This window comes from Oncorhynchus tshawytscha, unplaced genomic scaffold, assembly GCF_018296145.1.
Source record: "Oncorhynchus tshawytscha isolate Ot180627B unplaced genomic scaffold, Otsh_v2.0 Un_contig_2548_pilon_pilon, whole genome shotgun sequence".
NCBI classification, from domain to species: Eukaryota; Metazoa; Chordata; class Actinopteri; order Salmoniformes; family Salmonidae; genus Oncorhynchus; species Oncorhynchus tshawytscha.
Window position 1 is genome coordinate 109180 of NW_024609582.1, and position 25821 is coordinate 135000.

Genomic DNA, 25821 nt, shown 5'->3' on the forward strand with positions numbered 1-25821 from the left:
CAGTAGGGTAGAGGTATTTATGACTGTCATAAACCTACCCCCAGGCCAACGTCATGACAGTTGCATGTTGTTTTGTGTGTGTGTTGCGTTTAGCTTTTTGTGTGTGTGTGTGTTGCGTTTTGTGTGTGTGTTGAGTTTAGTGTGTGTTGCATGTTGTATATGTGCACATGTGTGTTGCTGATAAGTTGCTTCCTGGCTGAGAATCTGTTTATCAAGCACCACATTCATTCATCCCTCCATCCTCTCCTCCTCTTCTCCTCGTGCATCCATCACATGATACTGCATCATCACAAGGCCATGAGTGGTCAGCAGCGTCCTATGATGTCATATCCTGTCCCAGTAGTTCAAAGTTAAAAAAGCTTAATGTCCAACGAAGGGTTACACAAAGGAAGTGTCCAAAATGGCACCCTATTCCTTATTTAGTGCACTACTTTTAACCAGAGCCATGGCACCCTATTCCCTATTTAGTGCACTACTTTTAACCAGGGCCTTGGCACCCTATTCCCTATTTAGTGCACTACTTTTAACCAGGGCCTTGGCACCCTATTCCCTATTTAGTGCACTACTTTTGACCAGAGCCATGGCACCCTATTCCCTATTTATTGCACTACTTTTGACCAGGACCTTGGCACCCTATTCCTTATTTAGTGCACTACTTTTAACCAGAGCCATGGCACCCTATTCCCTACACAGTGCACTACTTTTGACCAGGGCCTTGGCACCCTATTCCTTATTTAGTGCACTACTTTTGACCAGGGCCATGGCACCCTATTCCCTACACAGTGCACTACTTTTGACCAGGGCCCATAATTCGGCTGCCTTTTGGGATGCAAACAGACAGCCTCAAACATCATCCGATCCCCACATCAGCCCTACGTCATTCTCATCCCTCTTCTGTCTTCCAGCTTTGCTCCTCATATCCTTTCACAACATTTGTTTTCAAATGAAAGGAGTTGAAAGGGGTTTTTATTTCTGTAGCTCTTTGTCTTTAGTAGAGTATTCACTGCCTTGGTGCCCCTGGCCGTTTGATCTGGCCCCTTGATCTGGGAGGTGGTGACGTGGCTGAGTTTACCCGATTCAGGAGCCTCCTGGCTGGGGAGGGCTCAGACCAGGCCAGCCTCCCTACACATCAGGTAGAACTGACCTCTCTCTGAGATGAGGTTGGAGGGAGAGTCCATCTCTGTGATCAGACCTCGGTCCATCACTATCACCCTGCAGAGAGGGAGAGGGGGAGAGAGAGGTTGAGGGAGAGAGAGAAGTAGAGGGAGGAAGGGAGAGAGAGAGTGAGGGAAAGATAGAGGGGAGAGAGGGAGAGGGAAGAAGAGAGAGAGGGAGAGGGAGAGCGAAGTAGAGAGAGAGACCATTCACTCTGATGTGTGTTCATATATATATATATATATATATATATATATATATATATATATATATATATATATATATATATATATATATATATACTGTGCCTTGCGAAAGTATTTGGCCCCCTTTAACTTTGCGACCTTTTGCCACATTTCAGGCTTCAAACATAAAGATATAAAACTGTATTTTTTTGTGAAGAATCAACAACAAGTGGGGCACAATCATGAAGTGGAACGACATTTGTTGGATATTTCAAACTTGTTTAACAAATCAAAAACTGAAAAATTGGGCGAGCAAAATTATTGTAGAGTCAACATGGGCCAGCATCCCTGTGGAACCCTTTCAACACCTTGTAGAGTCAACATGGGCCAGCATCCCTGTGGAACACTTTCAACACCTTGTAGAGTCAACATGGGCCAGCATCCCTGTGGAACACTTTCAACACCTTGTAGAGTCAACATGGGCCAGCATCCCTGTGGAACACTTTCAACACCTTGTAGAGTCAACATGGGCCAGCATCCCTGTGGAACACTTTCAACACCTTGTAGAGTCAACATGGGCCAGCATCCCTGTGGAACACTTTCAACACCTTGTGGAGTCCACGCCCTGACGAATTGAGGCTGTTCTGATGGCAAACGGGGGTGCAACTCAAAATTAGGAAGTTGTTCCGAATGTTTTATACAATGGAAGTGTATATAAATTACCTGGTTTAGTCCATGATAGTACTGAGTCAGTCTATATATTACCTGGTGTAGTCCATGATAGTACTGAGTTAGTCTATATATTACCTGGTGTAGTCCATGATAGTATTGAGTCTGTGTGCGATGGTCAGGACAGTGCAGTCATCAAACTGGGTTCTGATGGTGGACTGGATCAGGTTGTCTGTCTCCAGGTCCACAGCAGCTGTGGCCTCATCCAGAACCAAGATCTTCGTCTTCCTCAGGAGGGCTCGGGCCAGACACACCAGCTGGCGCTGACCCAGACTGGAGAGAGATTATGTTAATGGGAGAGAGAGAGAGAGAGAGAGATTATGTTAATGAGAGAGAGAGGGAGAGAGAGAGAGAGGGGAGAGAGAGAGATACAAAGAAAGGAGAGAGGGAAGGAAGGAGGGAAGAAGCGAGGGAAGAGAGAGAGAGATGAGATAGAGAGGAGAAAGTGAAGATGAGAGGGATGAGAGAGAGAGGACCAGATGACATCACAAGGAGGAATCGGGGGGGAGGGGGGAGTATAAAAAAAGTTACATAGAGTTACATAGAGTCTATAAAAAGTTACATTACATGTGTACCTGAGGTTCTCTCCTCCCTCTGAACACTCGTGGTTGAGTTTGTCCGGCAGGCAAGACACAAAGCTCTTGAGATGGGAGAGCTCCAGGGCTCTCCACACCTCCTCATCAGAGTAGCCATCGAAGGGGTCCAGATTCATCCTCAGAGACCCAGAGAACAGCACTGGGTCCTGGAGGAGGGAGGGAGGGAGAGGAAGAGAGAGAGGGGGGGGAGAGAGAACATTGCCATGAGGAACATTGCCATGCATACCATAATTACCTCTATGTTAGAGGATATCTCAGAGGCCTGCAGAAAGTGCATACCATAATTACCTCTATTTTTACCTGTGGTGTGTGTGTGTGTGTGTTTATTATATGTGTGTGTGTGTTACCTGTGGTGTGTGTGTGTGTGTTTATTATATGTGTGTGTGTGTTACCTGTGGTGTGTGTGTGTGTGTTTATTATATGTGTGTGTGTGTTACCTGTGTGTGTGTGTGTGTGTGTGTTTATTATATGTGTGTGTGTGTTACCTGTGGTGTGTGTGTGTGTGTGTGTTTATTATATATGTGTGTGTGTGTTACCTGTGGTGTGTGTGTGTGTGTTTATTGTATGTGTGTGTGTGTTACCTGTGTGTGTGTGTGTGTGTGTTTATTATATGTGTGTGTGTGTGTTACCTGTGGTGTGTGTGTGTGTGTTTATTATATGTGTGTGTGTGTGTTACCTGTGGTGTGTGTGTGTGTGTTTATTATATGTGTGTGTGTGTTACCTGTGGTGTGTGTGTGTGTGTGTGTTTATTATATGTGTGTGTGTGTTACCTGTGGTGTGTGTGTGTTTATTGTATGTGTGTGTTACCTGTGGTGTGTGTGTGTTTTATTGTATGTGTGTGTGTGTGTTACCTGTGGTATGATGGTGATCCTGGAGCGTAGCTCGTGCAGTCCGATCTGGGCGATGTTTATCCCGTCTATATAGATCTCTCCCTTCGCTGCTTCCAGAATCCGGAATATTCCCAATGCCAGAGACGACTTCCCTGCTCCAGTCCTGCCCACTATCCCAACCTGGAGAGAGGAGGGGAGGGGGAGGGAGAGGGAGAGAGAGAGGAGGGAGAAGGCAGAGAGAGAGAGGAGGAGGAGAGAAGGAGTGGGAGGGGAGTAGAGAGTGGGAGAGGAGGATAGAGGAGGAGGGAGGGGAGGAGAGAGTGGGGAGGATAGAGGAGGGGAGTGGGGGGGGGTAGAGAGTGGGAGAGGAGGATAGAGGAGGAGGAGGGTGGGGGGGAGGAGAGAGTGGGAGAGGAGGGAGGATAGAGAGTGGGAGGGGGAGAGGAGTGGGAGAGGAGGATAGAGGAGGAGGGAGGGGAGGAGAGTGGGACAGGAGGGAGGAGGAGGATAGAGGAGGAGAGAGTGGGAGGGAGGGGAGGAGAGAGTGGGAGAGGAGGGAGGAGAGAGTGGGAGGGAGGGGAGGAGAGAGAGTTTAGAAAGAATGAATCTTAACATTATCTCACTATAACACCATAAAACAGAGGACGCTTCCCAAAGGACCTGGTCTAAAGTAGTGCACTATGTAGGGAATAGGGTCTAAAGTAGTGCACTACATAGGGAATAGGGTCTAAAGTAGTGCACTATGTAGGGAATAGGGTCTAAAGTAGTGCACTATGTAGGGAATAGGGTGCTCTGGTAAACCAGTATCTCTATCTCCTACCTTATCTCTCTCCTGTCCAGTCCTATACCCATATCATCCTAACAACCTCATTACTCCATTATCTCCCTATAACACAGTATCTCTATCTCCTACCTTATCTCTCTCCTGTCCAGTCCTATACCCATATCCTCCTAACGACCTCATTACTCCATTATCTCCCTATAACACAGTATCTCTATCTCCTACCTTATCTCTCTCCTGTCCAGTCCTATATCCTCCATTATCTCCCTATAATACAGTATGTCTACCCCCGACCTTCTCTTTCTCCTGAATGCTGAGGGAAATTCCTTTCAGGGCCCAGTCCAGTCCTTTACGGTACTGCAGTCCGTATTCCTCCAGTTCTATGGTACCGTGGGTGGGCCAGGCCAGCGGGAGCATGCTGCCTTCTATGGTCCATGGAGCCTGGGCAGGGGAGGAGGGAGAGGAGGGGGACAGGTGATGGCATCCATAGAATTACATATTAGAACACTGGATCTCTGAGATGGTATCCATAGAATTACATATTAGAACACTGGATCTCTGTGATGGCATCCATAGAATTACATATTAGAACACTGGATCTCTGTGATGGTATCCATAGAATTACATATTAGAACACTGGATCTCTGTGATGGTATCCATAGAATTACATATTAGAACACTGGATCTCTGTGATGGCATCCATAGAATTACATATTAGAACACTGGATCTCTGTGATGTCATCTCCCATCAAGACCTCAGCAACAAGGCAACAGAAGGTGCTGTAATTAATTTAAAAACATTAACCACATCAGAAACACAGGCAGTTAATGAGAGCACAGAACAGTGAGATTATGTCTAGAAATAAACACACATTTTCATTCATTAAAACTATTTTTAAACTACGACTGTCCCATTGAGATAAATAATATTTCATTCTTTAGAAGATCACATTTTCAAGTGGCACCTGACGAGTAAACTAGATCCTCTCTATGAGGGTAGGATAGTATAGTTTTCACCTGACCAGTGAACTAGATCCTCTCTGTGAGGGGTAGGATAGTTTTCACCTGACCAGTGAACTAGATCCTCTCTATGAGGGTAGGATAGTAATAGTTTACACCTGACCAGTGAAATAGATCCTCTCTGTGAGGGGTAGGATAGTATAGTTTACACCTGACCAGTGAACTAGATCCTCTCTTTGAGGGGTAGGATAGTATAATTTACACCTGACCAGTAAACTAGATCCTCTCTGTGAGGGGTAGGATAGTATAGTTTACACCTGACCAGTAAAATAGATCCTCTCTATGAGGGGTAGGATAGTATAGTTTACACCTGACCAGTAAACTAGATCCTCTCTTTGAGGGTAGGATAGTATAGTTTACACCTGACCAGTGAACTAGATCCTCTCTTTGAGGGGTAGGATAGTATAGTTTACACCTGACCAGTAAACTAGACCTGACCAGTAAACTAGATCCTCTCTTTGAGGGGTAGGATAGTATAGTTTACACCTGACCAGTAAACTAGATCCTCTCTGTGAGGGGTAGGATAGTATAGTTTACACCTGACCAGTAAAGTATCTCCTTTATATGAGGGTAGGATAGTATAGTTTACACCTGACCAGTGAACTAGATCCTCTCTTTGAGGGGTAGGATAGTATAGTTTACACCTGACCAGTAAACTAGATCCTCTCTTTGAGGGTAGGATAGTATAGTTTTACAGCCACTCACCTCCTTTGGTGTGTCAGCGTACTCCTTAACTCTCTCCACGGACACAATGTTGTTCTCTACATCAGTCCAGGACCTCACGATCCAGCTCAGAATACCTGTCACCTACACATCACAGGTTGTCACAGGTTACTGCTGTGTGTGTGTGTCTGTGTGTGTGTGTGTTTGTTTGTTTGTTTGTTTGTTTGTTTGTTTGTACCTGTAGTGAGTGTGACACAGCCAGTCCTACTATACCAGGGCTCAGTGTGTCTCTGCCCATCACAGCTAAGGTGGCTGCTGCCAGCACCAACAGATTCCCCAGGAACTCTAGGTTCACAGCCAGCCACCTGGACACACACACACACATGTAACAGAAGACAGAGCGATCAGAGAGGAACATGTTCCAGGAACTCGAGGTTCACCTGCAGACTGCGCAGGTCAGAGGTCAGGGGTTAAGATGACACAGGGGTCATAGCTCAGGTGCCTTATGTATCAAACGTATCAGAGTAGTATCCAGGATTCATTTTTTTCCATTTGGATCACAATGAACAAGATTCCATGGACAGGAAGGGAACTGATCCCTACTCTCATAGAAAACAGGATTCCCTGGACAGGAAGGGAACTGATCCCTACTCTCATAGAAAACAGGATTCCCTGGACAGGAAGGGAACTGATCCCTACCCTCATAGAAAACAGGATTCCCTGGACAGGAAGGGAACTGATCCCTACCCTCATAGAAAACAGGATTCCCTGGACAGGAAGGGAACTGATCCCTACTCTCATAGAAAACAGGATTCCCTGGACAGGAAGGGAACTGATCCCTACTCTCATAGAAAACAGGATTCCCTGGACAGGAAGGGAACTGACCCCTACCCTCATAGAAAACAGGATTCCATGGACAGGAAGGGAATTGACCCCTACCCTCATAGAAAACAGGATTCCATGGACAGGAAGGGAACTGATCCCTACTCTCATAGAAAACAGGATTCCATGGACAGGAAGGGAATTGACCCCTACCCTCATAGAAAACAGGATTCCATGGACAGGAAGGGAACTGAACCCTACTCTCATAGAAAACAGGATTCCCTGGACAGGAAGGGAATTGATCCCTACTCTCATAGAAAACAGGAATCCAAAAGGGTTATTCGTCTGTCCCCATAGAGGAACGCCTTTTGGGTTCCAGGTAGAACTCTTTTGAGTTCCAGGTAGAACCCTCTTGGGTTCCAGGTAGAACTCTTTTGGGTTCCAGGTAAAATTCCTTTCGGTTCCAGGTAGAACTCCTTTCGGTTCCAGGTAGAACCATCTGTAAAAACGTTTCTACATGGAACCCAAAAGGGTTATACCTGCAACCTTTAAGGGTTCTTCAGAGGGTTCTCCTATGGGAACAGCCGGAGAACCCTTGACGGTTCTAGATTAGCCTAACTACTCTGAGATGCTTGGTACATACCACACCAGATTACAGTGACTACTGCAGTTAGTTAGATAATACACCACACCAGATTACAGTGACTACTGCAGTTAGTTAGATAATACACCACACCAGATTAGTTAGTGACTGACACCAGATAATACATACCACACCAGATTACAGTGACTACTTACTAGTTACCACACCAGATTACAGTGACTACTGCAGTTAGTTAGATAATACATACCACACCAGATTACAGTGACTACTGCAGTTAGTTAGATAATACACCACACCAGATTACAGTGACTGCTGTAGTTAGTTAGATAATACACACCACACCAGATTACAGTGACTACTGCAGTTAGTTAGATAATACATACCACACCAGATTACAGTACTGCAGTTAGTTAGCTAATACACCACACCAGATTACAGTGACTACTGCAGTTAATTAGATAATACACCACACCAGATTACAGTGACTACTGCAGTTAGTTAGATAATACACCACACCAGATTACAGTGACAACTGTAGTTAGTTAGATAATACACCACACCAGATTACAGTACTGTGGTTAATTAGATACTGTGGTTAGTTAGATATTACACCACACCAGATTACAGTGACTACTGTAGTTAGTTAGATAATACACCACACCAGATTACAGTACTGTGGTTAATTAGATAATACACCACACCAGATTACAGTACTGTAGTTAATCAGATTAAGGTCCCATGTTCTATCCATGTAATCATAGACTTTTCATAATTTCAAATATGTTAACATTAGTCAAAAATACTTGTAGAAAGCATGTAGAACACCTACACCTACCTGGTGGCTACGAAGCGGGGGAAGTACGCTGTCTGGTTGTGGTCAATGCGTCCGTTAGCCTGCAGGATGAAGCGCTCCTGCTCTGAGAAGGCCCTGACCACACTGGCCCCCTGGACCGTCTCATTGAAGTGGGTGTAGATGGGAGAACGACTGACTGCCTCTAGCCGACGGAGCTGGCACGATGTTGCCACGTAAAAACTCTACAGGAGAGATGGGGGTCGGGGGGGGGGGGGTATATAGAAGGCAAATTAATCTTAGTCTGACTGGCAGACAGATATTCAGAGGGACAGGCAGGCAGGCAGGCATTCAAAGGGGCAGGCAAGCAGGCATTCAAAGGGGCAGGCAGGCATTCAACCGGGAAGGCAGGCATTCAGAGGGACAGACAGGCAGGCAGACAGACATTTAGAGGGACAGACAGGCAGGCAGGCAGACATTCAGAGGGACAGACAGGCAGGCAGGCAGACATTTAGAGGGACAGACAGGCAGGCAGGCAGACATTCGGAGGGACAGACAGGCAGGCAGACAGACATTTAGAGAGACAGACAGGCAGGCAGACATTTAGAGAGACAGACAGGCAGACAGACAGACAGACAGACAGGCAGACAGACAGGCAGGACAGGCAGACAGGCAGGCAGACAGGCAGACAGGCAGACAGACAGACAGACAGACAGACAGACAGACAGACAGACAGACAGACAGACAGACAGACAGACAGACAGACAGACAGAGACAGACAGGCAGACAGACAGACAGACAGACTGTATTTTACAGACAGATTGACCCTGTGAAGAGGATCTGGGTTCTAGTAATGTATATTTGATTGTCTGGAATTTAAAATAATTTTCTCTCTATTTGAGTATTTTCAAATCCACAACCCAACGTAAATATTTCAGTATTTCAATGGCTATTTTTATAAAACCAAATAGTCTACCAAATTGTATTTGAGAGTATTTTCAAATACTTATTTCAAATACTATTCAAATACCTGGGTTAAATGCATGGGCAAATAATATCCAAGTGTATTTACAAATACGTTCAAATATTAAATATGAATACTTACTTCATACGTATGTGGAAATAATTGAGATATTTTACATAGTATTTAACCCAGCTCTACTGTAATCCTACCTGTATGAATGAAATACTACTTGAACCCAGCTCTACTGTAATCCTACCTGTATGAATGAAATAGTATTGAACCCAGCTCTACTGTAATCCTACCTGTATGAATGAAATAGTATTGAACCCAGCTCTACTGTATTCCTACCTGTATGAATGAAATAGTATTGAACCCAGCTCTACTGTAATCCTACCTGTATGAATGAAATAGTATTTGAACCCAGCTCTACTGTAATCCTACCTGTATGAATGAAATAGTATTTGAACCCAGCTCTACTGTAATCCTACCTGTATGAATGAAATACTATTTGAACCCAGCTCTACTGTAATCCTACCTGTATGAATGAAATAGTATTTGAACCCAGCTCTACTGTAATCCTACCTGTATGAATGAAATAGTATTGAACCCAGCTCTACTGTAATCCTACCTGTATGAATGAAATAGTATTGAACCCAGCTCTACTGTAATCCTACCTGTATGAATGAAATAGTATTGAACAGCCAGTAATCCTACCTGTATGAATGAAATAGTATTGAACCCAGCTCTACTGTAATCCTACCTTATGGATGAAATAGTATTGAACCCAGCTCTACTGTAATCCTACCTTATGGATGAAATAGTATTGAACCCAGCTCTACTGTAATCCTACCTGTATGAATGAAATAGTATTGAACCCAGCTCTACTGTAATCCTACCTGTATGAATGAAATACTATTTGAACCCAGCTCTACTGTAATCCTACCTGTATGAATGAAATAGTATTTGAACCCAGCTCTACTGTAATCCTACCTGTATGAATGAAATACTATTTGAAACCAGCTCTACTGTAATCCTACCTGTATGAATGAAATAGTATTTGAACCCAGCTCTACTGTAATCCTACCTGTATGAATGAAATAGTATTTGAACCCAGCTCTACTGTAATCCTACCTGTATGAATGAAATACTATTTGAACCCAGCTCTACTGTAATCCTACCTGTATGAATGAAATAGTATTGAACCCAGCTCTACTGTAATCCTACCTGTATGAATGAAATACTATTTGAAACCAGCTCTACTGTAATCCTACCTGTATGAATGAAATAGTATTTGAACCCAGCTCTACTGTAATCCTACCTGTATGGATGAAATAGTATTTGACCTCAGCTCTACTGTAATCCTACCTGTATGGATGAAATAGTATTTGACCTCAGCTCTACTGTAATCCTACCTGTATGAATGAAATAGTATTTGAACCCAGCTCTACTGTAATCCTACCTGTATGAATGAAATAGTATTTGAACCCAGCTCTACTGTAATCCTACCTGTATGAATGAAATAGTATTGAACCCAGCTCTACTGTAATCCTACCTGTATGAATGAAATAGTATTGAACCCATCTCTACTGTAATCCTACCTGTATGAATGAAATAGTATTGAACCCATCTCTACTGTAATCCTACCTGTATGAATGAAATAGTATTGAACCCATCTCTACTGTAATCCTACCTGTATGAATGAAATAGTATTGAACCCATCTCTACTGTAATCCTACCTGTATGAATGAAATAGTATTGAACCCATCTCTACTGTAATCCTACCTGTATGAATGAAATAGTATTGAACCCAGCTCTACTGTAATCCTACCTGTATGAATGAAATACTATTTGAACCCAGCTCTACTGTAATCCTACCTGTATGAATGAAATAGTATTGAACCCAGCTCTACTGTAATCCTACCTGTATGAATGAAATAGTATTTGAACTCAGCTCTACTGTAATCCTACCTGTATGAATGAAATAGTATTTGAACCCAGCTCTACTGTAATCCTACCTGTATGAATGAAATAGTATTGAACCCAGCTCTACTGTAATCCTACCTGTATGAATGAAATAGTATTTGAACCCAGCTCTACTGTAATCCTACCTGTATGAATTAAATACTATTTGAACCCAGCTCTACTGTAATCCTACCTGTATGAATGAAATAGTATTTGAACTCAGCTCTACTGTAAACCTACCTGTATGAATGAAATAGTATTTGAACTCAGCTCTACTGTAATCCTACCTGTATGAATGAAATAGTATTGAACCCAGCTCTACTGTAATCCTACCTGTATGAATGAAATAGTATTTGAACTCAGCTCTACTGTAATCCTACCTGTATGAATGCGTAGAGCAGTGTGAGCGGCAGCAGAACCACCCCAGCGAAGGGCATGGCCACCAGAACGATGATGCAGACCTCTAGCAGTTTGAACAGGTATCCCAGCATCATCTTCAGACCATCAGGGATCATACAGTCAATGGCATCCACCTAGAATAATTATTACAATTCATGGTATTTAGCATACGAGTTACATATACCATGACGACTATGACTACTATCACAACTACTACAACTACTACTACTACTATTACAACTACTATCACAACTACTACAACCACTACTACGACTATTACAACTACTATCACAACTACTATTACAACTACTACAACTACTACAACGACTATTACAACTACTACAAACACTACTACTACAATTACGACAACTACTACTACTACTATCACAACTACTGCTACTATTACAACTACTATTACAACTACTACAATAACTACTACTACTACTACAACCACTACTACTACTATTACAACTACTGCTATTACAACTACTACAACTACTACTACTATTACAACGACTATTACAACTACTACAACCACTACTACTACAATTACGACAACTACTACTACTACTATTACAACTACTATCACAACTACTACTACTATTACAACTACTATTACAACTACTACTACTATTACAACTAATACTATTACAACTACTACTACTACTATTACAACTACTATCACAACTACTACTACTATTACAACTAATACTATTACAACTACTACTACTATTACAACTACTGCTACTATTACAACTACTACTATTACTACTACTACTATACTACTACTATTCATACTACTACTACTACTACTATTCATACTACTCCTACTACTACTATTCATACTACTACTACTACTACTACTATTCATACTACTACTACTACTACTACTACTACTATACTACTACTATTCACATCCTAGGTTCCCTGAGGATGTGTCTTTGAAAAAGGCCATGAGAAACGAAGCACGCGCGCACACACACACACACACACACACACACACACACACACACACACACACACACACACACACACACACACACACACTGAACCCACCTCCTTGGAGAAGCGGTTCAGCAGGTTCCCTGAGGGTGTGACCTCGAAGAAGGCCATGGGGGAACGCAGGACGTTGTTGAGGAGGTCTAGGTGGAGGTGACGAGAAGCGATTATCCCCCCCAGAGAGATGGCCACTGTGGTGCCAAAGATAGACACACCTAGATGGGGAGAGATAGGGAGGGGAGTTAGAGTAATGAAGGAATGGGGGAGAGATAGGGAGAGAGGTTAGAGAAATGACGGAATGTGGGAGAGATAGGGAGAGGGGTTAGAGAAATGAAGGAATGGGGAGAGAGGTTTGAGGAATGAAGGAATGTGGGAGAGATAGGGAGAGAGGTTAGAGAAATGAAGGAATGGGGAGAGATAGGGAGAGAGGTTAGAGAAATTAAGGAATGTGGGAGAGATAGGGAGACTGGTTAGAGAAATGAAGGAATGGGGAGAGATAGGGAGAGGGGTTAGAGAAATTAAGGAATGTGGGAGAGATAGGGAGACTGGTTAGAGAAATGAAGGAATGGGGAGAGAGGTTAGAGAAATGAAGGAATGGGGAGAGATAGGGAGAGAGGTTAGAGAAATTAAGGAATGTGGGAGAGATAGGGAGACTGGTTAGAGAAATGAAGGAATGGGGAGAGATAGGGAGAGGGGTTAGAGAAATGAAGGAATGGGGAGAGAGGTGAGAGAAATGAAGGAATGGGGAGAGAGGTCAGAGAAATGAAAGAATGGGGAGAGAGGTCAGAGAAATTAAGGAATGGGGAGAGAGGTCAGAGAAATTAAGGAATGGGGAGAGAGGTCAGAGAAATTAAGGAATTGGGGAGAGGGAAAGAGGTCAGAGAAATGAAGGAGTGGTGGGAGAGAGGGGGACCACACCTGTCTAACCACACTTGTCTAACCACACCTGTCTCAATGACACCTCCCTAACCTTACCTGTCTAACCACACCTGTCTAACCACACCTGCTTAACCACACCTGCTTAACCACACCTGTCTAACCACACCTGCTTAACCACACCTGTCCAACAACACTTGTCAAACCACACCTGTCCAACCCTGCAGCTCAGGTACAGGTCTTTAGTGACATCATCATAATCCTCCTTGCCCCACCCCTAACCCACCTTGAGCAAACCCCAGGGCTCCGAACACGCCCAGTTTCAGGTCTGTGTCAATCTGGGTGCCGTTGATGATTGGATCGTCGGCCCAGACGCTAAGCCAATAGTTGTAGGCGAGGGAGGCGGCCTGCTGGAACGCATACAGGAAGACTATGGGGATGATCAGAGCCAGACCGATGGTCCTGAAGTACTCCACGTACATCTCTAGTTTCACCTAGAGGGAGAGGGAGAGAGAGAGAGAGAGAAGGACAAAGAGAGAGAGAGACAGAAAGAGAGGAGAGAGAGAGAGAGAAGGACAAAGAGAGAGAGAGACAGAGAGAGAGGAGAGAGAGAAGGACAAAGAGAGAGAGAGAGAGAGAGAGAGAAAGAGAGAAGGACAAAGAGAGAGAGAGACAGAGAGAGAGGAGAGAGAGAGAGAGAAGGACAAAGAGAGAGAGAGACAGAGAGAGAGAAGGACAAAGAGAGAGAGAGACAGAAAGAGAGAGTAGTAGGTATGTGTCAGTAGGTATGTGTCAGTACTGTACTACTCACCTTGTCTGTAATCTGTCAGTAGTTATGTGTCAGTACTGTACTACTCACTCTTCCTGTGTTGGCCTTGTCAGCCTCTGTCAGTTTCCCCAGGACTTCCTGCTTCTGGTCCTCTGTGTCTGAGATGGCCTCCATGGTCTGAATACTGGCACTACTCATCATGTCTCCACTGAGAGAGAGAGCGAGAGAGAGAAAGAGAGAAAATAGAGAGAGAGAAAATAGAGAGAAGAGAGAGAGAGGGGGGGGGGAGAGAGGAGAGAGAGAGAGAGAGAGAGAGAAAGAAGAGGGAGAGAGAGAGAGAGAGAGAGAGAGAGAGAGAGAAAGAAGAGGGAGAGAGAGAGAGAGAGAGAGAGAGAGAGAGAGAGGGAGAGAGAGAGAGAGAGAGAGAAGGGGGAGAGAGAGAGAGAGAGAAGGACAAAGAGAGAGAGAGACAGAAAGAGAGGAGAGAGAGAGAGAGAAGGACAAAGAGAGAGAGAGACAGAGAGAGAGGAGAGAGAGAAGGACAAAGAGAGAGAGAGAGAGAGAGAGAGAGAAAGAAGAGGGAGAGAGAGAGAGAGAGAGAAGAGGGTGAGAGAGAGAGAGAGAGAGGGAGAGAGAGAGAGAGAGAGAGAAGGGGGGGAGAGAGAGAGAGAGAGAATAGGTAAAAATGAGAATTGGTAAGACCTGTCCCCCCCAGGGAGCTTTCTTGGAGCAGTGTTAAGCTGTCTGGCTCATGAACCTGGTACTGCCGACCCCAAATACCACAGCTAAGATGAACCCTCCTGTTGGCGACTCTCAGTGTGTTTGTTGAAGGTCAGGAGTCATACCTAATGAGCTGCTCCTGAGAAAGATCTATGGAGAAGTCTGTCATACTCAGACGAGATACCGACTTCCTGGTTCCTGTAAACAACCACAACAACATGATGTCAGCATAGTATAGACACGGGTCCTTCCTTCCTTTCAGATGAAGGCTCAGTTTGGTAGTAATATCATGACAGAGTTCAGGCTAGGTAATGGAATGAGGAGCTCAGTTTGGTAGTAATATCATGACAGAGTTCAGGCTAGGTAATGGAATGAGGAGCTCAGTTTGGTAGTAATATCATGACAGAGTTCAGGCTAGGTAATGGAATGAGGAGCTCAGTTTGGTAGTAATATCATGACAGAGTTCAGGCTAGGTAATGGAATTAGGAGCACAGTTTGGTAGTAATATCATGACAGAGTTCAGGCTAGGTAATGGAATTAGGAGCTGTTTGGTAGTAATATCATGACAGAGTTCAGGCTAGGTAATGGAATTAGGAGCTCAGTTTGGTAGTAATATCATGACAGAGTTCAGGCTAGGTAATGGAATTAGGAGCACAGTTTGGTAGTAATATCATGACAGAGTTCAGGCTAGGTAATGGAATGAGGAGCTCAGTTTGGTAGTAATATCATGACAGAGTTCAGGCTAGGTAATGAAATGAGGAGCTCAGTTTGGTAGTAATATCATGACAGAGTTCAGGCTAGGTAATGGAATGAGGAGCTCAGTTTGGTAGTAATATCATGACAGAGTTCAGGCTAGGTAATGGAATTAGGAGCTGTTTGGTAGTAATATCATGACAGAGTTCAGGCTAGGTAATGGAATTAGGAGCTCAGTTTGGTAGTAATATCATGACAGAGTTCAGGCTAGGTAATGGAATTAGGAGCACAGTTTGGTAGTAATATCATGACAGAGTTCAGGCTAGGTAATGGAATTAGGAGCACAGTTTGGTAGTAATATCATGACAGAGTTCAGGCTAGGTAATGGAATGAGGAGCTCAGTTTGGTAGTAATATCATGACAGAGTTCAGGCTAGGTAATGGAATGAGGAGCTCAGTTTGGTAGTAATATCATGACAGAGTTCAGGCTAGGTAATGGAATTAGGAGCTGTTTGGTAGTAATATCATGACAGAGTTCAGGCTAGGTAATGGAATTAGGAGCTCAGTTTGGTAGTAATATCATGACAGAGTTCAGGCTAGGTAATGGAATTAGGAGCACAGTTTGGTAGTAATATCATGACAGAGTTCAGGCTAGGTAATGGAATTAGGAGCACAGTTTGGTAGTAATATCATGACAGAGTTCAGGCTAGGTAATGGAATGAGGAGCTCAGTTTGGTAGTAATATCATGACAGAGTTCAGGCTAGGTAATGGAATTAGGAGCACAGTTTGGTAGTAATATCATGACAGAGTTCAGGCTAGGTAATGAAATGAGGAGCTCGGTTTGGTAGTAATATCATGACAGAGTTCAGGCTAGGTAATGAAATGAGGAGCTCGGTTTGGTAGTAATATCATGACAGAGTTCGGGCTAGGTAATGGAATTAGGAGCACAGTTTGGTAGTAATATCATGACAGAGTTCAGGCTAGGTAATGAAATGAGGAGCTCGGTTTGGTAGTAATATCATGACAGAGTTCAGGCTAGGTAATGAAATGAGGAGCTCGGTTTGGTAGTAATGTCATGACAGAGTTCGGGCTAGGTAATGGAATTAGGAGCTGTTTGGTAGTAATATCATGACAGAGTTCAGGCTAGGTAATGAAATGAGGAGCTCAGTTTGGTAGTAATATCATGACAGAGTTCAGGCTAGTTAATGAAATGAGGAGCTCGGTTTGGTAGTAATGTCATGACAGAGTTCGGGCTAGGTAATGGAATGAAGAGCTCAGTTTGGTAGTAATATCATGACAGAGTTCAGGCTAGGTAATGAAATGAGGAGCTCGGTTTGGTAGTAATATCATGACAGAGTTCAGGCTAGGTAATGAAATGAGGAGCTCGGTTTGGTAGTAATGTCATGACAGAGTTCGGGCTAGGTAATGGAATTAGGAGCTGTTTGGTAGTAATATCATGACAGAGTTCAGGCTAGGTAATGAAATGAGGAGCTCAGTTTGGTAGTAATATCATGACAGAGTTCAGGCTAGTTAATGAAATGAGGAGCTCGGTTTGGTAGTAATGTCATGACAGAGTTCGGGCTAGGTAATGGAATGAAGAGCTCAGTTTGGTAGTAATATCATGACAGAGTTCAGCCTAGGTAATGAAATGAGGAGCTCAGTTTGGTAGTAATATCATGACAGAGTTCAGGCTAGGTAATGAAATGAGGAGCTCAGTTTGGTAGTAATATCATGACAGAGTTCGGGCTAGGTAATGAAATGAGGAGCTCAGTTTGGTAGTAATATCATGACAGAGTTCGGGCTAGGTAATGAAATGAGGAGCTCAGTTTGGTAGTAATATCATGACAGAGTTCGGGCTAGGTAATGAAATGAGGAGCTCAGTTTGGTAATATCATGACAGAGTTCGGGCTAGGTAATGAAATGAGGAGCTCAGTTTGGTAGTAATATCATGACAGAGTTCGGGCTAGGTAATGAAATGAGGAGCTCAGTTTGGTAGTAATATCATGACAGAGTTCGGGCTAGGTAATGAAATGAGGAGCTCAGTTTGGTAGTAATATCATGACAGAGTTCGGGCTAGGTAATGAAATGAGGAGCTCAGTTTGGTAGTAATATCATGACAGAGTTCGGGCTAGGTAATGAAATGAGGAGCTCAGTTTGGTAATATCATGACAGAGTTCGGGCTAGGTAATGAAATGAGGAGCTCGGTTTGGTAGTAATATCATGACACCACCAATCAAAGCAATATTATTGACTAAACGTTCAAATCCTTTTGTTGCAGGCTTATTTTGCGGCGACAATAATGGTCAAATTAAGATCCTACACATGTAGTTTGTTTTGAATGAACATCTGCTAAACTCCTCTTTAGCCAATCGAAACACTGCTTGATCACCAGGTGGTTGCAGCCTGTTGAATGTGTTCCATCTCTCTCCTCACCTCTGTGTGAGCGCTCCTTGCGCTCGTTCCCGGCGAAGAGTCTTATGAACTCAGCGAAGGCCCCGTCACGTGCCATCAGCTCCAGGTAGGATCCCATCTCAGTGATCTCTCCCTCCACCAACACCAGGATCAGATCTGCCTGGGGCAGGAAGCTCAGACCGTGGGTCACCAGGACACGAGTCTGAAGGTTTAGAGAGAACACATGGTAGTCAGAAGGTTTATAGAGAACACATGGAAGTCTGAAGGTTTAGAGAACACATGGTAGTCTGAAGGTTTAGAGAACACATGGTAGTCTGAAGGTTTAGAGAACACATGGTAGTCGGAAGGTTTAGAGCACACATGGTAGTCTGAAGGTTTAGAGCACACATGGTAGTCTGAAGGTTTAGAGAACACATGGTAGTCAGAAGGTTTAGAGAACACATGGTAGTCAGAAGGTTTAGAGAACACATGGTAGTCAGAAGGTCTAGAGAACACATGGTAGTCAGAAGGTCTAGAGAACACATGGTAGTCAGAAGGTTTAGAGAACACATGGTAGTCTGAAGGTCTAGAGAACACATGGTAGTCAGAAGGTTTAGAGAGAACACATGGTAGTCAGAAGGTTTAGAGAGAACACATGGTAGTCAGAAGGTTTAGAGAGAACACATGGTAGTCTGAAGGTCTAGAGAACACATGGTAGTCAGAAGGTTTAGAGAACACATGGTAGTCAGAAGGTTTAGAGAGAACACATGGTAGTCAGAAGGTTTAGAGAGAACACATGGTAGTCAGAAGGTTTAGAGAGAACACATGGTAGTCTGAAGGTCTAGAGAACACATGGTAGTCAGAAGGTCTAGAGAACACATGGTAGTCAGAAGGTTTAGAGAGAACACATGGTAGTCTGAAGGTCTAGAGAACACATGGTAGTCAGAAGGTCTAGAGAACACATGGTAGTCAGAAGGTTTAGAGAGAACACATGGTAGTCTGAATGTCTAGAGAACACATGGTAGTCAGACTGCATAAATCAGAAACAGTCTTAGGCTGGGATTCAATACCAGTTTGTCAGCGATGCACGTTTTAAAAGCACTGTTCCCTCTGTTCACAATGAGACCACATTTCCCCGAAATTACTTTTAATTGGAGTATTGTCCAAATCTGGGATCATATTGAATCCCAGCGATACAGCAGAGAGTTAACACACACACACACAGAACACTCAACACTCAACACTCACACACCACTGTTGTCTGTTAAATATTAACCTGGTCTTTGAGCAGTCCTTCAGCACCAAACACCCTCTCAAAGATGTGTTGACCCACGTGGGTGTCGACGGCCGACAGAGGGTCGTCTAGGAGATAGACGTCAGCCTTCCTGTACACGGCCCTGGCCAGACTGACTCTCTGCTTCTGACCACCTGATAGATTCAGACCCTGGGAGGAGGGGGAAAGGGAGTGAGAGGAGGAGGGAGAGAGAGGGGAGGGGGAGAAAGAGTGTGAGGGGGAGGGAGGGGGAGAAGGAGAAGGAGAAGGAGAAGGAGTGTGAGGGGGAGGGAGAGAGGGGAGGTAGGGGAGAGAGAGGGGGGAGGGGGAGAAGGAGAAGGGGGAGAGATAGAGAGAGAGTGGGAGGGAGAGACAGAAGGGAGACACAGGGAGAGAGATGGGGAGGGAGGGGGAGGAGGAGAAGGAGGGGGAGGATGGAGAGGGAGGGAGAGATAGAGAGAGGGAGGGAGAGACAGAAGGGAGACACAGGGAGAGAGATGGGGAGGGGGAGGGAGGGGGAGGATGGAGAGGGAGGGAGAGATAGAGAGAGGGAGGGAGGGAGAGGGGGAGGGAGGGGGAGAAGGAGAAGGAGGGGGAGGATGGAGAGGGAGGGAGAGAGAGAGAGGGAGGGGGAGGGAGGGGGAGGAGGAGAAGGAGGGGGAGGATGGGAGGATGGAGAGGGAGGGAGAGACAGAAGGGAGACACAGGGAGAGAACATATCAGTTAGTGGCCAGACTGACTCTCTGCTTCTGACCCCCTGATAGGTTCAGACTCTGGGGAGAGAAAGGACAACCTTAATTTAATGATTCGTTTCTCTATCTGCAGGATAAAACCTTCATGAGGTAAAGTAAACTATACTCATACAAGTAAATGAACGAATGAACGGACGTATACATGAATCAACTAATGAATGAATGAATCAACTAATGAATGAATGAATCAACTAATTAACTCTCCTTCCAGACTCATATCAAACATCTCCAATCAAAAATCAAATCAAGAGTCGGCTTTCTATTCCGCAACAAAGCCTCCTTCACTCACGCCGCCAAGCTTACCCTAGTAAAACTGACTATCCTACCAATCCTCGACTTCGGCGATGTCATCTACAAAATGGCTTCCAACACTCTACTCAGCAAACTGGATGCAGTATATCACAGTGCCATCCGTTTTGTCACTAAAGCACCTTATACCACCCACCACTGCGACTTGTATGCTCTAGTCGGCTGGCCCTCGCTACATATTCGTCGCCAGACCCACTGGCTCCAGGTCATCTACAAGTCCATGCTAGGTAAAGCTCCGCCTTATCTCAGTTCACTGGTCACGATGGCAACACCCATCCGTAGCACACGCTCCAGCAGGTGTATCTCACTGATCATCCCTAAAGCCAACACCTCATTTGGCCGCCTTTCGTTCCAGTACTCTGCTGCCTGTGACTGGAACGAATTGCAAAAATCGCTGAAGTTGGAGACTTTTATCTCCCTCACCAACTTCAAACATCAGCTATCTGAGCAGCTAACCGATTGCTGCAGCTGTACATAGTCTATTGGTAAATAGCCCACCCATTTTCACCTACCTCATCCCCATACTGTTTTTATTTATTTACTTTTCTGCTCTTTTGCACACCAATATCTCTACCTGTACATGACCATCTGATCATATATCACTCCAGTGTTAATCTGCAAAATTGTAACTATTCGTCTACCTCCTCATGCCTTTTGCACACATTGTACATTGTATATAGACTCCCCCTTTGTTTTCTACTGTGTTATTGACTTGTTAATTTGTTTATTCCATGTGTAACTCTGTGTTGTCTGCTCACACTGCTATGCTTTATCTTGGCCAGGTCGCAGTTGTAAATGAGAACTTGTTCTCAACTAGCCTACCTGGTTAAATAAAGGTGAAATAAAAAAATAAAAAAATAAAAAATGAATGAATCAACTAATGAATGAATGAATCAACTAATGAATGAATGAATCAACTAATTAATTAATGAATCAACTAATGAATGAATGAATCAACTAATGAATGAATGAATCAACCAATGAATGAATGAATCAACTAATGAATGAATGAATCAACTAATTAATGAATGAATGAATCAACTAATGAATGAATGAATCAACTAATTAATGAATGAATCAACTAATGAATGAATGAATCAACTGATCAACCAATCAAACAATCAGGGATCACACAGTAAAGAACAGGGATGTTGCTGAACCTTCTCCCGATCTAAACCTAACCCTAACCTTAACCTTAACCTTAACCCTAACCCCCACCAGACCCCTCCTGTCCTCACCTCTCCCTGATCTAACCCCCACCAGACCCCCTCCTGTCCTCACCTACTCCCTGATCTAACCCTAACCCCCACCAGACCCCCTCCTGTCCTCACCTTCTCCCTGATCTAACCCCCACCAGACCCCCTCCTGTCCTCACCTTCTCCCCGATCTAACCCCCACCAGACCCCCTCCTGTCCTCCTGTCCTCCTGTCCTCCTGTCCTCACCTTCTCCCTGATCTAACCGTAACCCCCACCAGACCCCCTCCTGTCCTCCTGTCCTCGCCTTCTCCCTGATCTAACCGTAACCCCCACCAGACCCCCTCCTGTCCTCCTGTCCTCGCCTTCTCCCTGATCTAACCGTAACCCCCACCAGACCCCCTCCTGTCCTCCCTCACCTTCTCCCTGATCTAACCCCCACCAGACCCCCTCCTGTCCTCACCTTCTCCCTGATCTAACCCCACCACCAGACCCCCTCCTGTCCTCACCTTCTCCCTGATCTAACCCTAACCCCCACCAGACCCCCCTGTCCTCACCTTCTCCCCGATCTCAGTGCCGTCTCCAGCAGGCAGGATCTCCAGGTCTGGCAGCAGGGCACAGGCCTCCACCACTCTGCGGTACCAGCTCTCCTTCCTCTCCTGACCAAACACTATGTTGTCTTTCAGGGTGGCATTCTGGATCCACGCCTGCTGAGGTACATAGGCCACAGAGCCCTGGAGAGGAGAGAGAGAGAGAGAGAGAGAGAGAGAGAGAGAGAGAGAGAGAGAGAGAGAGAGGGTGGGGAGAGAGAGAGGGAGAGAGAGAGAGAGTGGAAAAGTGGGGGAGAGGGTGAACGAGAGAGTGGGGGAGAGAGAGAAAGAGCAGGAGGGAAAGAGAGATAGAGAGAGATGGAGAGCGAGAGAGAGAGAGAGAGAGAGAGAGAGAGAGACCAGGTAGGTGATATCAATTATCAGGTAGAACAGGAAACCTGCAGAACTCTGGGCCTCCAGGAATGGAGTTTGTCACCCTTGTACTAAGGTATTGTAGCAGTACCTACCTTGACTGAGACGTGACCACTCCTCTTCTCTGTCTCCCCAAGCATGGCTGATAGCAGGGAGGACTTCCCACTCCCGACATGTCCCACCACAGCTACCAGAGACCCCTTCTTCACCCTCACGTTGATCCTCATCAGGCAGGGAGGACCTTCCTTAGACCAGCCAAACGTACCGCTGTCTATCACTACCCCATCACCATCTGGTAGGGAGAGGGAGGGAGGGAGGGAGGGAGGGGGATGGAGAGGGAGAGGGAGGAAGGGAGAGGGAGGAACGGAGAGGGAGGGAGGGAGGGAGGGAGAGGGGATGGAGGGAGGGAGGGAGGGAGGGAGGGAGGGAGGGAGGGAGGGAGGGAGGGAGGAGGGGGGGGATGGAGAGGGAGAGGGAGGAAGGGAGAGGGAGGAACGGAGAGGGAGGGAGAGGGGAGGGAGAGGGGATGGAGAGGGAGGAAGGGAGAGGGAGGGAGGGAGGGAGGGAGGGAGAGGGGAGGGAGAGGGAGGGAGGGAGAGGGGAGGGAGAGGGAGGGAGGGAGGGAGGGGGAGAGGGAGGGAGGGAGGGAGTAAGATGTGGAGAGAGAGAGAGAGAGAGAAGAGGGTAGAGGGGTAGAGAAACTGAGATATGTAGTAAAAAAAAAAAACATAAACATATCACAGTTTTGAGAGAAACCCTTTTCTGTTTATCTGTGTGTGTGTGTGTGTGTGTGTGTGTGTGTGTGTGTGTGTGTGTGTGTGTGTGTGTGTGTGTGTGTGTGTGTGTGTGTGTGTGTGTGTGTGTGTGTGTGTGTGTGTGTGTGTGTGTGTGTGTGTGTGTGTGTGTGTGTGTGTGTGTGTGTGTGTGTGTGTGTGTGTGTGTGTGTGTGTGTGTGTTCCCACCAGGGCTGTATGGTTCTCTATCTACGTCGTCAGGCTTCAGCTCATCCTGGCACAGGAACTTTCCCAGACGCCTCAGAGAGACAACAGCCTGCACACACAAACACTTTCATGAAAGACATTTCAAATGATTTTCCAATCATCCGTTCATGATATACCTTGCCAGGGCCACATTGTTTTGTTCGGTCCCTTAGTGATGACATCACCGTGTCCCCTGACTGACCTGCATGGTGGTGCTCATAGCGAAGGGCAGCTGGCTGAGGGGCGTCTTCAAAATGTGGATGAGAGCCATGGAAACGAACACCTTCTGGGCGTCGAGGATGTTCTTATCGTCGACGAGGACGTAGACGCCGAACATGGAGAACGCTATCTGTAGGAGCACAGGACATGGTTATGACAGCCTTATGAAGGGTTATGTAGCCTTTTGAAAGGTTATGACAGCCTTATGAAGGGTTATGTAGCCTTATGTAGTAGTCTTTTATGTAGTCTCAGGTCAGGAAACTGGTTCGGAGTTAAGTGGAGATGGAGATGGCGTATTGATAACGTATTGATAGTGACATCTGTAATGTTTATGACAGGCTTACGAAGGCTCTACGACAGGTCGTAACTCACCAAGAAGGATGAGGAGTTGAAGGAGGCGATGGAGATGGAGTAAAGGACCTGGGACCTCTTCAGGGCATTGAGTTCTTTCTCCCGGTAACCCAGAACCCTCTCCAGGAAGGCCTGTTCCCAGGCGTAGAACTTCAGGATCTTAATCCCACTCAGGATCTCATTCATCAGCTTGATCCTGCTGTCTGTATAACGCATCTGGACTTCCTGGAAACACCCACCCGGGAACAGAGAGTAGGGAATTAGTACGGAATATGGAATTCAGAACACGGAATATGGAATTCAGAACACTGAATATGGAATTCAGAACACTGAATATGGAATTCAGAACACGGAATATGGAATTTTTACCCCCAAGACATAAGACTCCTGAACAGGTAATCAAATGACTACCCAGACTATTTGCATTGAGTGCCCCCTCCCAACCCCTCTTTTTACACTGCTGCTACTCTCTGTTTATCATATATGCATAGTCACTTTAACTATACATTCATGTACATACTACCTCAATTGGCGCGACCAACCAGTGCTCCTGCACATTGACTAACCGGGCAATATGCATTGTGTCCCTCCACCCACCACCCGCCAACCCCTCTTTTACGCTACTGCTACTCTCTGTTCATCATATATGTATAGTCACTTTAACCAGATCTACATACTACCTCAATCAGCCTGACTAACCGGTGTCTGTATGTAGCCTCTCTACTGTTATAGCCTCTCTACTGTTATAGAGCCTCGCTACTGTTATAGCCTCGCTACGGTATATAGCCTCGCTACTGTTATAGCCTCTCTACTGTTATAGCCTCTCTACTGTTATAGCCTCGCTACTGTATATAGCCTCGCTACTGTTATAGCCTCTCTACTGTTATAGCCTCTCTACTGTTATAGCCTCTCTACTGTTATAGCCTCTCTACTGTTATAGCCTCTCTACTGTTATAGCCTCTCTACTGTTATAGCCTCTCTACTGTTATAGCCTCTCTACTGTTATAGCCTCTCTACTGTTATAGCCTCTCTACTGTTATAGCCTCTCTACTGTTATAGCCTCTCTACTGTTATAGCCTCTCTACTGTTATAGCCTCTCTACTGTTATAGCCTCTCTACTGTTATAGCCTCTCTACTGTTATAGTCTGTCTTTTTACTGTTGTTTTATTTCTTTACTTATCTATTGTTCACCTAATACCTTTTTAAAGAAAGGTTAGATAAATCAGGTCAATTACATCTGTACAGTTTCCCAGCCTATCAGAGCAGTGTGTGGTTCCTCACAACACATCCCAGCCTATCAGAGCAGTGTGTGGTTCCTCACAACACATCCCAGCCTATCAGAGCAGTGTGTGGTTCCTCACAACACATCCCAGCCTATCAGAGCAGTGTGTGGTTGGATGACCTGTTTCCTCACAACACATCCCAGCCTATCAGAGCAGTGTGTGGTTGGATGACCTGTTTCCTCACAACACATCCCAGCCTATCAGAGCAGTGTGTGGTTCCTCACAACACATCCCAGCCTATCAGAGCAGTGTGTGGTTGGATGCCCTGGTTCCTCACAACACATCCCAGCCTATCAGAGCAGCGCTGTATGAGTTACTGTGTAACCATGGAAACCACACATGGTGCATGTAAAGTCATATTAGTTGATCATCAGCCGCTTATCAAGCCTCTGACAGGGTCCTGAGGGGGACTAAGGAGAGCCTCTGACAGGGTCCTGAGGGGGACTAAGGAGAGCTTCTGACAGGGTCCTGAGGGGGACTAAGGAGAGCCTCTGACAGGGTCCTGAGGGGGACTAAGGAGAGCCTCTGACAGGGTCCTGAGGGGGACTAA

The 25821-nt window shown here is 45.3% G+C and overlaps 1 protein-coding gene across 1 annotated transcript in view; it reads right to left on the minus strand.

Annotated features, from left to right (window-relative positions):
- Positions 1-735: 735 nt before the first annotated feature.
- Positions 736-25821, minus strand: part of LOC112248043 (multidrug resistance-associated protein 1-like) — a 71434-nt gene continuing 46348 nt past the window's right edge. Inside the window, exons 12-31 of the mRNA XM_042316049.1 lie at positions 24010-24213; positions 23621-23767; positions 23401-23488; positions 22534-22730; positions 22034-22210; positions 19225-19392; positions 17991-18171; positions 14990-15062; positions 14235-14352; positions 13662-13869; positions 12557-12714; positions 11482-11634; positions 8221-8420; positions 6198-6324; positions 6002-6103; positions 4571-4717; positions 3517-3675; positions 2645-2811; positions 2148-2342; positions 736-1212 (exon numbers count right to left, since the gene is read on the minus strand). Of these exons, the coding sequence (XP_042171983.1) occupies positions 1104-1212; positions 2148-2342; positions 2645-2811; positions 3517-3675; positions 4571-4717; positions 6002-6103; positions 6198-6324; positions 8221-8420; positions 11482-11634; positions 12557-12714; positions 13662-13869; positions 14235-14352; positions 14990-15062; positions 17991-18171; positions 19225-19392; positions 22034-22210; positions 22534-22730; positions 23401-23488; positions 23621-23767; positions 24010-24213 (3078 nt within the window). The 3' untranslated portion in view covers positions 736-1103. The remainder of the gene's footprint in view (positions 1213-2147; positions 2343-2644; positions 2812-3516; positions 3676-4570; positions 4718-6001; positions 6104-6197; positions 6325-8220; positions 8421-11481; positions 11635-12556; positions 12715-13661; positions 13870-14234; positions 14353-14989; positions 15063-17990; positions 18172-19224; positions 19393-22033; positions 22211-22533; positions 22731-23400; positions 23489-23620; positions 23768-24009; positions 24214-25821) is intronic.